This window comes from Prorops nasuta, unplaced genomic scaffold (genome assembly GCF_024137725.1).
Source record: "Prorops nasuta isolate Cenicafe-Biocafe unplaced genomic scaffold, Cenicafe_Pnas_1.2 PNAS00022, whole genome shotgun sequence".
NCBI classification, from domain to species: domain Eukaryota; kingdom Metazoa; phylum Arthropoda; class Insecta; order Hymenoptera; family Bethylidae; genus Prorops; species Prorops nasuta.
In genome coordinates this window covers 1,007,270-1,023,146 of record NW_027116819.1, presented here as the reverse complement: position 1 = coordinate 1,023,146, position 15,877 = coordinate 1,007,270, and the positions used below count along the sequence as shown (strand labels likewise).

The 15,877-nt window shown below is 39.8% G+C and overlaps 3 protein-coding genes and 1 long non-coding RNA gene across 6 annotated transcripts in view; 2 read left to right on the top strand and 2 right to left on the bottom strand.

Moving 5' to 3' along the window:
* Positions 1-135: 135 nt before the first annotated feature.
* LOC136781242 (uncharacterized) lies at positions 136-3,086 on the bottom strand. Its single transcript, XM_066740086.1, has 8 exons — positions 2,657-3,086; positions 2,259-2,414; positions 1,791-2,090; positions 1,440-1,592; positions 1,184-1,365; positions 945-1,113; positions 712-865; positions 136-627 (listed from the first exon to the last, which is right to left on the bottom strand). The coding sequence occupies exons 1-8, from the start codon at positions 2,882-2,884 to the stop codon at positions 227-229; spliced, it is 1,743 nt and encodes a 580-aa protein (XP_066596183.1). The 5' UTR covers positions 2,885-3,086; the 3' UTR covers positions 136-226.
* LOC136781247 (uncharacterized) lies at positions 1,031-1,928 on the top strand. Its single transcript, XR_010823887.1, has 4 exons — positions 1,031-1,120; positions 1,197-1,477; positions 1,545-1,632; positions 1,793-1,928. It is a non-coding gene; the product is annotated as an uncharacterized lncRNA (long non-coding RNA).
* A 133-nt stretch (positions 3,087-3,219) lies between the features above and the next one.
* mRpL50 (mitochondrial ribosomal protein L50) lies at positions 3,220-5,728 on the bottom strand. Its single transcript, XM_066740092.1, has 5 exons — positions 5,579-5,728; positions 5,350-5,447; positions 3,781-3,983; positions 3,549-3,668; positions 3,220-3,462 (listed from the first exon to the last, which is right to left on the bottom strand). The coding sequence occupies exons 1-5, from the start codon at positions 5,726-5,728 to the stop codon at positions 3,326-3,328; spliced, it is 708 nt and encodes a 235-aa protein (XP_066596189.1). The 3' UTR covers positions 3,220-3,325.
* Positions 5,729-5,813: 85 nt separating this feature from the next.
* Positions 5,814-15,877, top strand: part of skd (mediator complex subunit skuld) — a 27,217-nt gene continuing 17,153 nt past the window's right edge. For all 3 annotated transcript variants that reach the window (XM_066740080.1, XM_066740079.1, XM_066740078.1), the window contains exon 1: positions 5,814-5,953. In XM_066740080.1, the coding sequence (XP_066596177.1) occupies positions 5,885-5,953 (69 nt within the window). In that variant the 5' untranslated portion in view covers positions 5,814-5,884. The remainder of the gene's footprint in view (positions 5,954-15,877) is intronic.

The window sequence follows — 15,877 nt, the reverse complement described above, 5'->3', positions numbered from 1 at the left end:
TAATTTCATTCAAACCAGTATTCTTGATAAAACTTTATCACATACTCAGCTATTTGAGCTTTAAGATATACTATTTTTTATGCAATATAGTTCAATGAATAATTTATTCTAAGTATTTTATTTGCCAAATTTTATTAATTTTAATATATCTACTCGCGTAGATTTCGGTAATTGTGCACACCTACGACGATCTCGCATGGAATAGTCGCAATTTGGAAACGAAAATCTAGCTGTCACGAATTTCTTCGAGAAGTTTTTTTAGAAGAGGGTTAACCTGAACTGAATTGAGTCTCCTATCGAGGGTTTCAAAATCTGTTCTTTCCAGCCAAGTTGGAGGATCAAGGTCCCTGGGTTGAAGAGGAACCAAAAGTCTCTCAGCAGCTGCACAAATGCCACACCAAGATCGAAAGTTCAAGGCCTGAGAAATCTCCCCAATCAGATTATTGAAACGTAAACGTTGCTCTTCGGTCAACGATCCCCCCATTACATCAGCCAATGCATCGAACACCCTTTCAGCTGGCAACAGTCGAGAATCATCCTGGTAAAGTTTAAAAGCTCTGCTGAACATGAATTTGCGTCCTTCCAAAATGTATACATGTTTACTCAGATAGTCCAGAGTTGTTAAATCTAATTATTAATACTGGTGGTTAATTTATAAGATATTAGTGTATTCATAACTCACTTATGTTCTATTCAATAGATGAAAAATACCTAAAAGACTTTGGGAGTGTAAAACTTCAAATCTTGCTGCCTGTCTGAAAAAAATTCTAGGCACATGTTTCATGGACGATTTTGGACGTTGAAAGGTGTTGGAAGTTGAAGATTCACCCTTTACCCTCAAAGCCTCTTCCAAGGCTATTCTTCTCTATATGAATGATTATTAATTTTTGATTAATTATTTGTAACTTCTAATGAAGATTTATGATTTTAGTTTGCAGAATGACCTTGATGGAAAACTCTGCCTCCACTTTATCGCGGTCCAGCTCTCTACAAAGATGTTGAAGAATTTCTGGAGAAATAAAACTGGACGAGAACTCAGTTGCATTTGAAGGTGATGAAGGCTTTCCAGGTGAAGGTATCTCGTCAGAATGATCAGGAGAAATAGGTTGAATCCTGAAAGGTATTAATTTATTGTTTGCAAGAATGTTTAAATTTCACTACACGTTAAAAAAAGACTATCTACGATTCTCTTCTAGATCCACTTTCAACCTGGGACACCTGAGTCTCTGATGGCTCTGGAGGGTCACGAACCTCAGTTTGCTGCCCATAAGTCGAATCTCTTCTGCATTTTCTCTTCCTGAGTCTTTTACCACGTCGACGAATGATCACTGGTTCATCACTTCCGCTTATTTTATCATTTGGACTCTAAACGCATATGACACTTTCAAAGCAGTATTTGGATTTATATTTAATCTGAGAAAAAAGTGCTTTCAATTTACCATGTCATAATTTGGTTCTGGAGTCACAATGGGATCTGGTAATTGTCTTGTTAAATGTTGTGGCCTTACTGTAATTTTACAAGCTGTTACTTCTGACTTTTTTAGAGTCGGTGGTGGTTCCAGTGTAAGAGCGTGCCACGTTAAAGTTTCGTCCTAAAATTTAACGTTTTTGTAGTCCTCGTAGCAAATATTTGTAAGTAACAATACTTTTTTTTCAAGTAGATGTAAACAAAATTAAAAAGTATCACTTCTATATCTGCATTAATGTCGAATATTATATTGAGTTTTAGTTACTATAATGTAGTATATATTAATGTAATTAGCAAAGATGTAAAAGATTGTATTATTTACAGCATTCTGAGGTTCACCACGCAGGTCAAGGACGAGGGTGGTTTTCTCTCGTGGGTGGCAGGCTTGAATGCTCTCCTGGGCTAGTCTGTTGGTAAGAGCAGGGTGGCTGACTAGTGTGGGTGCTGGGGTCAAAGGTCGAGAGTCAGTATCAGTATATTTTCGGAAAAGTTCCTCTGGTACAGCGTCAGCTGTCCCAGCCGGATTATCCGATGCCTCTGTCCCAGCTTTGCCACCAGCCAGCAAAGTCGCCCGGATCATCTCCATTTCCTCTGGCAACAGCAGTGCTTTTCCTTCGGTGGCCTGTTCATTCATAAATTCTATTATTCACTTTTATTCCTACACAAGAATACCTTTACTTAAAAATCTAAGATTAGTTATTTGTATTTCTTTTTCTTTGTTTAAACTTGCACAAGTCTTCCAAATGCTTGTAAATGTAACTATTCCATTGAAAACTTTGGAGTAATTTACCCACGAGTCTTTGACTCTTCGCACGACTTCCTTAGCTTCACAATCAGCAGGATGATTGCATAGCACTGAACAGCCATAAGGATAGGGGTTGAATAGGCCAGCAAAAGGTCGAAGAGCAAATGGAGCACGTTTGGTTGAGCCAGAAAGCTCCACTCGCTGAAAAAATTAGTTTGTTTCAATATGTAATAATAAATTATTGTTATTTCAAAGTTTACAATAATTAGTATATAGCAATTTTCATTTCTCTTATACACACACATATATATGTATATTCATGTTTGGATCAATAAAAATGTATTTGTACGTTTGTTAAAACGGAGCGGTTCTGTGAAATGATAACGTCGTTGATACAATTGTATTTTATGACATTTTGAATTTATAATTGTACGATGGATCACCTTAGTCTTTGCACGACGGATGGGATTGACTCTGGCGGAAATTAAACCGGTGGCACTGGCAATTCCAGGCATGACGAAAGAAGATACTACAAATTCACTTCTCTCAATTAACCGGTGAACGAGCTCTGTCTGCCTGAGCGTGAACTGACACCCACGCGTTGCCTCGGTGGTTGCTACGTGGGCTTGATAAGTCGATCGTCCACTTTTGCGTAAATCTCTTCTATCCATTCAACAACTCACAGTACTCTTTTACCAATTTTTTACTTAATTAATTTATACCTAGTCCTTAAACAAGTAAATTTAATCTTATACCCTTATTCATGATACTTTGTTAAAAATTGACATTGTTATTCTTACATTAAAATAATGCTACTCTTGTCAAAATTTGTAATGTTAACGTTATCATGAGCAGAAACCTCATCATTTTGTTCCAGGGGTGGTTTCTTTAATTATATATATTATTGTTAAAAGTTTACTTGATTATTTCTACCTGGAATATATATTGTCTCTCGAGACTCTATGAACGATCCTACACACCGTGTGGGTATTTTAATAACGAGTGCTATGATAAACCAATGTTTATTGACTTATATGATTACAACACAGACTGGACCCAGTTGCTGTTATCTTGACTGGCTAAGTCTTACTTAATCAATTTAATTATATTTTCTATTGCATAATATTCGGTTCTATATAATATGGATCGTCCTGCTTGTGTCCAGGATATTTCTTTTTGTACTTGAGACCTGTGACTATTGTGGAGCTTCTTGGGAAGGCCGTCTTTCCTTTAAAAAGTGTATCTGTGTCTAAAAAAAATATTAAGTTTAGTTGGAGCAAAAGTAACCTTGAATGACCTTAAAAAAAGGTTCCATTTTTTTAGAATGTATAGTACCTGGATGAAAACGAAGGTATTCACTTTGTATGTGTAGATTTGGTGGTAAATCACTATTTACTAATCCGTCGAACGGTGTAGAAGAAATTACAGGTGTTCTGTAGAACTTTTTTAAATCGTCTGAAAGTAAAATTATAATTTAAAATTTCTTGTTTTTCTGTTTGTTGATATATATAAATATATATATATATATATAATTAAGCTAAATAAAATATTAGTGAATGTTTTTTACCTATCGTTTCTATGTAACAAAGCTGAGAGTTTGGTATGGAATGCTTGAAAACCTCAGAGCAGGCTTTAAATAATTTAAATCGCAAAATTGGATCATCCAATATCTTTCCAGACTCGCTCGGTATATTTTCCTTTTGGCAGATCTCGTCGATCTGCTCACACACGTCACTCGATGGTGTGTAAGGTTTGTAATTTCGAAGAAATCTGAAAATTGAACAGAAATTTACTGCCATTGTACGATTAGAGATTATAAAAAAATTCATGCGTCAGACAGTTCAAAATTAATTCAGCAGAATCGATAATCTTTCAATTTCTACCGTTAATTGGATTATCAATTTAACATTATTTGTTGTTTTGTTTCATTTCCAGTGAAATGTAACTTTTCATTTAAGGAAGTTATTGGAAATAGTAAAAAAAAGTTTAGGATAAAAAATTATAGTCCCGCTTATCGTAGGAGAGAATCGATCAGGTATATTGGGTTGTTACGACTAAAAAAATGGAGCATGCGCCCCTGTCCCAAAATCGAACCCTCCAATTTACATGAATCGATCGAATTTTCTGTACAAAATTGCAATATGAAATAAATAAAATTACGTAAGACGCGATTTCCATCTATTTTCAAAATGCTGATATTAAATAAAAGGGTTCTCTTTACGTTGCAACGCTCCACTTTTTTCAAACATTGTTTAGATCCACCGGTTACAGTTGCAACACCCTTTCTGCCATCTTTGAGAGTTCGTCATGGCGTGCTTTTGATAAAAATTGTGGCAATAGCTCCTCAGAAAAATTATCTCGCGCTAAAGTTTTCATACAGATGAAAATGCAGAGGAGTGGAGTAGGAGTAAAATTTCCTTCGAGACACACATTAGGGAAGACGGAGTGGGGGTGGATACGGAGACAGGAGATCGATCTACCTCACCGTACAGTGGTGCCCTCAATTGTGTTTTCAAGAGATACAGTTATGACCAATATCGAACAGGGCCGTCACATCAAACCCAAAAATACCAAAAAGCTCATATCGATGCTAAAAATTAAAACCACTCAATACTCTAAGAATCTGCTGTAAATTTCTACATAAAATCCCCTGCAGCCGAGAAAAAAATACTCAAAGGATAACTAAACTTTTTCAAATTGGGATTAGTTATAATCATCGGAAAAAAACCGGCAAGTTTTATTCGACGAAATATTACTCGAGAAAACATCAACTTTTGAAACTGATTATAAATGTGAAAGAAGAATTCTAAGATTTTTGTCGAAAAAATAGATAGGAGAGTAAGAAGTATTAGGAGTATGGGGAGGAAAAGTTTTAAAAAAAAGCGTGAAATATAATAATAGAAAGTGTTGGATGGCTGGCTGTCAGGGGGAGGAAAGTCAAAGGAGTGTGGAAAAAGGTAAACAATCGGAGGAGCCGTCCCTGGAAGCTGTCAAATCTGTCGCGCTATTGGCTCAGGTGGGGGGAGAAGTGGCAAACAGCAATATGGCCGCAGTGTGTCGTCCGGCAAAGAGCCATCGGCGCGATGTGAAAGAGTTTGTTGCTGAAAAAGAGGATAAAAACAGTTGGATCGCTCACCCTCTTGACGCGATAGAATTGTGATCGTACTCGTACTTGTTGAGGACTATTGGTTTCTTGGGCTTCTTAGACTTGAGCCTGCAGTCGATACGTTGCCTCTGTAAAATGGTGAAAAAGTTAAAGAGACAGGAGGAAGTGGGACCGATATCACGTATCTCAAAAGTGGCGAACAAGGAGGTTTCGAACGTTTGAAGGGTGGTTTATCGTGTAAGGTGATTGGATTACTGACCGAATTGACGAAGAGGAGATTGGTGGTGGCCTGGAAAGCTTTGGCCAGGGTGCCATGCCTGATGAGCGCCGCCATCTTGTTGCCGAGTTGCCGTAGTTGGTGCAAACCGCGCCAGCAGGCGGCAGTGTAGCCGCGCTTGTTGTTTCCCATCGTCCGCCCGCCGCCATTTTACAGTCGCCATTGAGAGGTGAAAACCCTCCTAAATGTTCTCGAATAATAGCGGCCTCGCCGTGTGATTTTTCCGGGCCTCTTGGCTTTCGGATTGCAGTGATTACTAATGGGACTTCCGGCTGAGATGGAGCAGCCATGACGCACCCGTCGCATCAAACGAACGGCGCCAGCCTGGAGGACTGCCATACGAATTTCTTCGCACTGGTGAGTGATGGCAATCCCAACCCAGAGTACCCCCTTCTTCCCAAATACCTCTGTACAGCTTCGAAATCTACGAGAAACTAATTCCATTACCATCTAGCCTATGCTTTACATCAGTCTATCCCAATTTCCAAGTGCATCGTTCGCCTAACCTATATTTTTCGCCCGGATTTCCTTCGCTGGCCACTGATCCTTCGTGTTTGTGTTCCCCCCCCACGCACCCCCCTAGCCCCTTAACCTCCTACTCGCTTCTGCTTCCAAGCACTCTCCGTGTGCGTCAGTGGATTTGAAGTTTCTGCCATCGAATGTCATACTTTGTCTTTTTTTTCTTACTTCCTACCATTCTTCCGTTACCCACGCCAATACATTTTCTCTCCTCACACTTTTCAGATCTTTCTTCGACTTGGCACAAACATTCCTCCCTCCCCCCTTTCTCAGATATCTCCATGCGTCTTGAATTTTTACTAGAAGCATTCATAATTCCTCGCTCGAATTAACTCTGCACTGTAATATACCAAATAAATTGCTGCGGGTAAACTGTACATATATATGTATAAATACATGGAAAATTTCTACGCTTACTACCTACTGCAGTGAATAAGTGTGTACCTCGGGTATTGTCCAATATTTTCACGATTCGATGTAAGATTTTCTTTTAAGCTACCTCGAGCATTGGACATTCCTCATCCCATGAAGTTGGCTGTCTTCGTACGAAAAATTATTGGAAAAATTGCTTGAAAAGTTCGGGGAACTAAGCTCGAAATAATTTTTCATCTGGTCGATCGGATTTTATCTACAGGTCCATTAAGCGCATTTAAACGCCATTAAAGAATCTTTCAATTTCACGCGAAACTGCTGGAACTCGTGGAGGTTCCGCTTGGGATTGGGTCGATTTTCCAGCTCGTGGGTGTGTATATGTGTGTTTTGTGCGATTTGAAGTTGGTCCCGGTTCGAGGTGGATAGATAAGGTGAGACTCATGTTCCTCTCTCGTCTTTGAAGAATCCAGCGACCTCGGATTTCGCTACCCCTCAAAACTGTGTCACAACCTACGAGACTTGACAGCTCGCATTTTGCAAGTTCCCGTTTCGTATCAATCTTCAACAACGTTCATCTCAACTCTTTTAACATTTTTAGATCTACAATGTTTCTTCAAATCTCTTAAAAAAAAAATCTATCAAAATCTTTTATACATAAATTCTGCCAGAAATAGAAAAATATTCAAAAGTCACCATGCGACTCATAATATGGAGTTTCAGTGAATTCTGAGAATTAAATCAATACAAGAAGAAAAACACGGATCTCCGATATTTCTCCAGAAAAACCTCTATGTTGAATCTGTAATTCTTCGAAAATCCAGAAGACGGCTAAAAAACACCAGAGCCTGTGTACAGTACACGATTAAGTCATAGCGAATTTCAGGAACCAAATAGATACCAATTGTGAATCTCTAATATTAACCCAAACTTCTTCGAAAGAGAGAGGATTCGCAGAATTCTACGATTCTTGGGAAAAATAGGAGAATATCAAAGATACAAAACTCTATAAAGAATTTATAAGATTGAATTTGAGTGAATATTGGGGATAAAATCGATACAAGTGGAAGGATGTGTTTTCTCGAGTTTTCTGGCGTTGTGGCAGAAATTTCAGTGATTGTGGGAGAGAAGGCTGTGAGCGAGCGAGACTGTAAATGGACTCGTAGTGCTTGTAAACGTTTCTACCTGTATGTGCAAGGCCTCTCGGCTCGGAATCATCGGCCGCTCTCCCCCCCCCCTTCACGGCTCTACCCCCTCTCCGTTTGTCTCTCGGCCTGTCTCGCTCTCTCCATCTGCTAACTGCTTCACCATCTTGCGTATGCGCGCGACTCTTGCACACACAAATGCGCTCTCCTACGTATTACTCGAGTCGCGAGCCGCGACAGATACATTTTCTGTTTATTCTCCGCACACTGCATTCTCGTAGACACGATCAAAACATGGAAGCCGCGAATCTCTAGCCTTCAACCCAATCCATGCAGATCGATCGATAAAATTGTTTATCGACACTCGGTACTTTATTTATTATCTTTTTCAACCTTCCCTCATCGGGAGAGGGATAGAGGGAAGGTCGAGGAGGGGAGGGGGGTGCTCTTTACAGCTTAATTTATACAATCCTCTCTCGCGCTTCTTAATTAATCCGATCTCGTCGTTTATCCATGCGCCAATCTTTGAGCTCTCAATTTTATTGATTTTTACTCGTTTACATCAACGCGATTGATAGATCGGCTTGATTTTAATTATTGCATTTTTCTACTTTTTGCCTTTTATTGGGAAATTCGGTGATTAAATTAAAAACAAATCTATATCTGTGCGCTTATATACACAGTAGGATTTCTTCATTTGTGTTGATTCATTTAGTAGATCGGCTTGTTGTTACTCGATTTTTTTATGTTTTTGATGAAACCTTTGTGAATAGTTTAAAAGGAATTCTGTATACTATGAAGGAATCGTTTGGTTTTAATAATTACGAATTACACGTGTGCTTACTTGGTTATAATAATTATCTCATCGAGTTAAAAATGTATACTTGAATCAATTCCAATTTTGTTTATTTAATTATATATGTAAACATTTTATTAATATCGATTATGCATTTCATTAGCACTAATTAAACAAACCTTTAATCAAATTAAATGGTATTTTCCTCAGTTTCTATTCTCTTAAATAATTCAAACTATTTGCCTATTCTTTTCTAATCTTTAATCTTTTAATTGTAAAGAAGTCCAAATGATTTTACTCGAACACGATTTATTTTTACAGGGAAATTGGTGAATAAATTAAAATATATATATATATAATTATATTTTTTACAGCTTTTTTTCTTTTCAAATAATCCGATCTATTCGTTTATCCTTTGCCAATTTTTAATCTCTCAGTATAAAATATCGATCCTACTTGGTTGCATTAACGTGATTAAAATATCCACTTAAATTTACTAGAATATAAATGTTTTATATTTTATACTACGAAATTCGATAAATAATTAGCAAGTTATTTTTGTATGCTAATGGCTTTCTCTCTTGGTTAATTATTTTTCCTACACACATACACACACACCAAATATCTGGCATTTATATTTTTTAATCTCTAAATTTTATCGATTGCTACCGGTTTACGTTAGCTCAATTATTAACAGATTAACTAAAAACAATTGAAATTTGAGCGGTTTGAATTTTGAGTGGTAAATTTGATGAATCAATAGCAATGTGTTTACGTATAGAATCGAATTCCTCTTATAGCTATTTATTTAGGCAACTTTGTTTCTCATTCTTCGAGGAATCTCTTTGTATTGATATTTTTCGTTGAAAATGCCTCACGCATAACCTTCAGCGCAGTTGTAGATCGATAAAATTGTTGACGTTGCGACTTTGTGTCGAAATTATTTCCAACTCTATATTTACTTCTTACACTTGTATATTTGCTTTTTGTACACGGCTTAGTAGCTGCTCCGGTTTTGTAATGACTCCAAAGCGGCGGCTTTCTCCCGGTAAAACTTTGCCAGTGTAAACCGCGGGGATCAAGATTTTCATGCTGCGAACATTTTTCAGCCTTCCAATGAGAATGACCCGCCTCTACTTTATTCTGTAATCACGCTCTTTGGCCTTTTTATTACGAATAGAACACAACTCGACAAAATTACGCTTGGTTCGTCTCTAAAACGTTCCGGAAAAATTTTCAATGTCCGAAATAAAGTTGAAATTTATTTAACAATTTTTTCGTCCTTTTTTAGATAAAAAAACGACAGAGAAGTGATTGTGTCAGTTGGAATCTTATAGAGAGAGACAGAGAGAGGGGATCCTGAAACGCGAACCGGAAGCAAGCTGGGAACTTTCGAATCAATGACCAATGGACAGAAGAAGCTTTCGGAGGCTAAGAAAAAAAGTCAGATCACGGATAGATGTAACGAAATTTCGTTTGGACTGGTGTTTCGTGTTCTGATTGGCTGATTTCAGCGGCTAGCCTAAGGTAGAGGTCTCTTTATCCGCGAGCGAGCGCATTCCAGCGGCGTATTCCGGATTTCTCGTAGATGCGTTGCTGGTGTAGGTGAAGGTGTGTGGGGGAGAGAGAGAGAGAGAGAGAGAGAGAGAGAGAGAGAGAGAATAAGAGTGTGAAAAGACTTGGAAGAAGCGTGAGAAAGATAGGAGTAAATATATGAAGGAGGGAGAAACGGAATAACTGGGTGAGATGGAGAGAAAGAGATAGAGTGGGGAAGGGAAGAACGAGATAGAAGATGCACGCAAGATAGAAAAAGAGAGAGGCATAGACGAGCTTCTCCGGACCAAGCCGAAGTCAACTCGGCTAGATTATGCTGAAACTGGTGCTACGACCACCAAGAGAAACCCGTTGGAGGGGGAGAACCGTCTAGGTGAAAGCCTTGCACCGCCGAGAACCTCGCCGCATAATACAAAACTATACTCTCCATGTTTGTCTCTCTTCTTCTTCCTCAATTCAATGTCCTCTTCCCTTTTATTTTCTTACTCTACAATGTTTCTTTCCACAAAGTAAGAAACAGGTTTATTAAGATTATTTGAACAAGAGTATCAGCCGTAAAAACTGTTATGTATAATGGGAGGGAATTGTCGAAACGTTTTCTTGATATTGCATGCCTAAAGTGGCTTGAATTTTTTCCAAACGGATGCAGTCGTCGAATGGTTAAATAGATCTGTCAGATCTAAACCAAAGGAGACTCGATCGTTTCTGGATGGAAGTTTCTTGATTCGTGAGAGAGCCACGTGTTTTGATGGCAGGAATGACAGAGGCAGACTTTGCTATATTATTGTTTGGTTTCTTTTCCACGAAAAGAATTTATCGTGTTTAGAAAAAACAACTGGGCGATTTCTCGATGGATGTTCGTCGAATCATAACAAAGCCACGTGTTTTTATGAGAGGAATAAAAACTGATACAAAACTATGACCGTGTTTGTTTTCTTATTGACGAAACAATTTGTCGCATCTACTAAATACAAATGGATCGTTTCTCGATGAAACTTGCTCGCGATCCATAAGAAAGCCACGTGATTCGATGATTGGAATAACAAAAGCTTGCAATCTTTTTCGATAAAGCCTCTGAGAGAGATTGTACGATTCTACGACCAAAACACTTTTTTCCCTGCAGCAAACATTTCCTAGAAAGCAAGCAACAAAGAATTCTTATCTCCGATCGCGTTGCTCCTTTGTTCTATTTGAATTCTGGCCAGTAGTCACCGTCTTGTCAAGTTGTTGACGCCAAGTTTTCGAGTCTCGGGGCAGATTAGTCAGACGAATGAAGTTTGCTGATTTAGTGGGATATGTCTAGGCATACCTGCTTTCACGCGGTCAAATATCCCGGTTGTTCACCCTGTCGAAATTCGTCCAAGAGGAGTCGCTCTCAAAATCCAGGCTCGATTCTGAAAATTCTCTGCTCGCTCCACGATCTTGATGTTTACATTTTTTGTTATGTATTGTATACATTATTAGCTCTGCGCTCTGGGCTTTTTCTTCTTTACAAAGAAGGATGATTTTTAGAAATACGAACGGATCTAATGTTTTCATTTCTTTTTTATCTTTTAGAATCGACACTTCGGAGAAGTGTCGACATTACTGGGCGACTTTAACGGCACGTGCAAGCGGGAGACTCTCGATCTGTGCAAATCAGTCAAGTGTGTAACATAAACAACAAACGTACACACTTGTAACACGCACGAGACACAATGTCCCACTGCACCCACTCGCAAATGGAAACCAATCGATTCCATGGAAAAGCCGATTTTCTCCGTAAAACTAAAACGACTCAGGATTTATTTTTAATCGTTTACGGTTTTCAGAAATTGAAAAGATTTCTCGGTAAATCTCCAACGATGCGTTAAAAATCAACAAAATTATTTAATTTCTGTGTTCGAATGGTGGATCTGCGTTCGATTGTTTCTCAACTGTATGACAAATAGGAAAGTGGGGGTATGTAAAAATAGGAGATTTGACGTATAGATAGACGAATGCTGATCTCGAGGGGGGGGGGGGGGGGGGATCGATGAGTGGTGAATGAGCAGTCGGTGGTGTTTTTTGGCGATAAGAGAGTCTGGAAGGTTGGGAGAAATTTCGCGTCGATTCGAGAGGGAAGCTCTGGGAGTCCTGCGGGTTCTCGGGACATGCGCGCGTGCCCACCTGGTGCCGTTCAATCGCCCGTGCCCTTTCCCAACCCAGCGCCGCGCCGGCCACCCCCTCCACCCCCACCACCCCCTCTAGCCCCTCCCAGCCACCACACAGCGAGCTTTGACCGGAATTTCCATGCGACGAGAATCAACCTCCACCATTTCGATACAAAAAATCTCTCCATCCACGAGGACCAATCATCGCGATTCATCATCGATTCTCAGTAAACGTTTAAGAAGCAAAACACAACGGTTCGATTATTCTCAAAGGATTCTAATAAAGTGATGACATTTCGTCGTTGGAGGGTCATTGTTTTCTCTCTCTCTCTCTCTCTCTCTATATATATATATATATATATATATACACGCAGAAGAGATTGTTGGTGGCATTAATCGAGATTGGAAGAAGCGCGTTTCTCGAAACAGCCTGGAGAGAGCGTGGTCCGACGCCTTTGTTTTATCTCGGCGGAGGATAAAAATGATAATAGGGGGGGAGTCCCGCGTTAAAGCAGCGTAGCAGGAGGAACGCGCCCCGTAGGAGCCCCGAGGACGGCCTTGCTCTCGTCGCGTCGAGTCGCGTACCGTGGCGTAGCGTAACGTAGCGTCGCGTCGCCTTGCTTGTATTGATCAGAGAGGCCAGAGCAACCGGCAGGCTTGACAGCCCCGTATAGCCCCGTACCGTTACGCTTCTCTCCTCTCCTTCTAAACCCTCCTCTCTCTCTCTCTCTCTCTCTCTCTCTCTCTCTCTCTCTCTCTCTCTCTCTCTCTTTCCTTTCCTTCCACCTCATCCCATCCGATCCGATCATTTTTCCACACCTCATCCCTGAATCCTTCGGCAGCATCATCCTCCCCCAACTATATATATATATATATATATATATATATATATATATATGTATGTGCTTCATCGATTGATTATTCCCACTGCGAAAACTCACCTTTCCAATCTCTACCTACCGAAGAAAATTCTATATTTTTCCCAATGACGAAAACTTCTTCCTAGAAAATGGAAAATGCTAACCATTAAGCATGCAAGATCTAGAGTGTTATATTGTATAGTGTCGAGTAGGAAATTCGTATGTGGAAACATCGATTTAAGAGGAATTAATGGTATAGGAGGAGATTATTATTGGGGGATTACAAAAGGTTAACGATAAATCGAGAGGTGGAGACGAAAGTATGTAGGATCAAGGTCAAGGCTCTAGGAAATCCTCTTGAAAAATTGATCGTGTTCCTCCTCCTCTTCTTCTTTCACTGTCCGGATAGTCTCTACGTTCAGTAGTCGAGATAAGTGTATTCGTGATGAAGAAAGAAGATAAAGAGAAGAAAGTAGATAGGAGCGAGTGGATGTCTCTTGGAGAACCCGTTGAAAAGTCGAGGGTTGCGTTTGAACGTCCAGCCACTTTGGAGGCATCCCTTCATCGGCGAGAAGAAAATTTATCGGTGGAAAATTAGAAGGAAGAGAGGAAAGCAGATTGGAGCGAGTGAATTTCTCTTGGAGAACCTGTTGAAAAATCTAGGGTCGCGTTTGAACGTCCAGTCACTTTGGACGATTCCCTTCATCAACGAGAAGAAAATTCACCGGTGGAAAATGAGAAAGAATGAAGAAGAAAAGATAAAGAGAAGGGAAGAGAGCAGATTGGAGCGAATGGATTCCTCCTGGAGAACATGTTGAAAAATAAAAAATTACGTTTGCTTGTCCAGCCATTCTGGATGCGTACCTTCATCAACGAGAAGAAAATTCACCGGTGGAAAATGAAAAGAGTGAAGAAGAAAAGATGAAGAGAAGGGAAGAAAGCAGATTGGAGCGAGTGGATTCCTCCTGGAGAACATGTTGAAAAATAAAAAATTACGTTTGCTTCTCCAGCCATTCTGGATGCGTACCTTCATCAATGAGAAGAAAATTCACCGGTGGAAAATGAGAAAGAATGAAGAAGAAAAAATAAAGAGAAGGGAAGAAAGCAGATTGGAGCGAGTGGATTCCTCCTGGAGAACATGTTGAAAAATAAAAAATTACGTTTGCTTCTCCAGCCATTCTGGATGCGTACCTTCATCAACGAGAAGAAAATTCACCGGTGGAAAATGAGAAAGAATGAAGAAGAAAAGATAAAGAGAAGGGAAGAAAGCAGATTGGAGCGAGTGGATTCCTCCTGGAGAACATGTTGAAAAATAAAAAATTACGTTTGCTTCTCCAGCCATTATGGATGCGTACCTTCATCAACGAGAAGAAAATTCACCGGTGGAAAATGAAAAGAGTGAAGAAGAAAAGATGTAGAGAAGGGAAGAAAGCAGATTGGAGCGAGTGGATTCCTCCTGGAGAACATGTTGAAAAATAAAAAATTACGTTTGCTTGTCCAGCCATTCTGGATGCGTACCTTCATCAACGAGAAGAAAATTCACCGGTGGAAAATGAGAAAGAATGAAGAAGAAAAGATAAAGAGAAGGGAAGAAAGCAGATTGGAGCGAGTGGATTCCTCCTGGAGAACATGTTGAAAAATAAAAAATTACGTTTGTTTCTCCAGCCATTATGGATGCGTACCTTCATCAACGAGAAGAAAATTCACCGGTGGAAAATGAGAAAGAATGAAGAAGAAAAGATAAAGAGAAGGGAAGAAAGCAGATTGGAGCGAGTGGATTCCTCCTGGAGAACATGTTGAAAAATAAAAAATTACGTTTGTTTCTCCAGCCATTATGGATGCGTACCTTCATCAACGAGAAGAAAATTCACCGGTGGAAAATGAGAAAGAAAAGAAAAGGGAGTCGTGTCGCGACAGACAGACAGACATTAGTCGCTGGCGAACGAAATAACGGTTATCCAATGGCTCCGCGGTATTTTTCCACGCTCCGCTACCAAATATATCCCCCTCGGAGCAGCAGCACCCAACTATGCGCGTCTCTCGCTGCTGGTGCTGGCCGAACGTTTTCTCCATTCCATGCGCGCGCGGCACTTTGCACGCTTAGAAGTGAAAGGGAGAAGAACGCGTCGATTCTCTCTCTATACAAAGCAGCAGCAAGAGCAACAGCAACCAACGGCCGACTCTCCAAACGACCCAGCGAGCCATTGTTTTTCCAGCAATTTCGCGCTACCGAAGCAACGCTTTTTCCCAGAAACCCCGAAATTTCTTAGAACTTCGCCAGTGACCAGAGAAAATCCATCCGTGCACCCCTCAATGATTTTCGGAACAGTCTCGAAGGAACGATTCTTTCGAGAAAATGGAAAATTTAAAATATTAAGTCGATCCGGTGACAAATCCGAGAGAAAACGGTGCTTGGAATGGAATCATTGCCCGAATCATTATAAGGTTGCAGTAATTATGATTGGTTCGTTCGGCAGTAGGGGGGGGGGAGGAGTGGTTGGACAATGAGAATAAAGAGCGCGCATTGGTCGGTTTTGAACGAGTGTGTGTGTGTGTCGCAGCTCGCGTAAACTGCCAATTTGTCGTCAATGTCTTAAATAGCAACAGGCTGAATCTCTCCTGATCAGAAAAATCAATTTATCATTCATATGTCTCTCTCTGTCTCTCTTGATCGTCATTGACGATCAAGATTAGAAAGAGACGGTCTTTGCAAGCAGAGGAGCCCAAGACGAGATTTGGAGCCTCGGTCGACCGAACAACGGTCTAACGTTCGAGGATGATCGGAAAATTTGTCATTCATCGATTAAATATTTTTCCTTTTCAAAAATAAATTTTTTTTGAGAATTTTGTGATAAGAAAATTGAAGTTTTTATTTGGAAACTAAGGGGGGAGGATACGTGAACCAG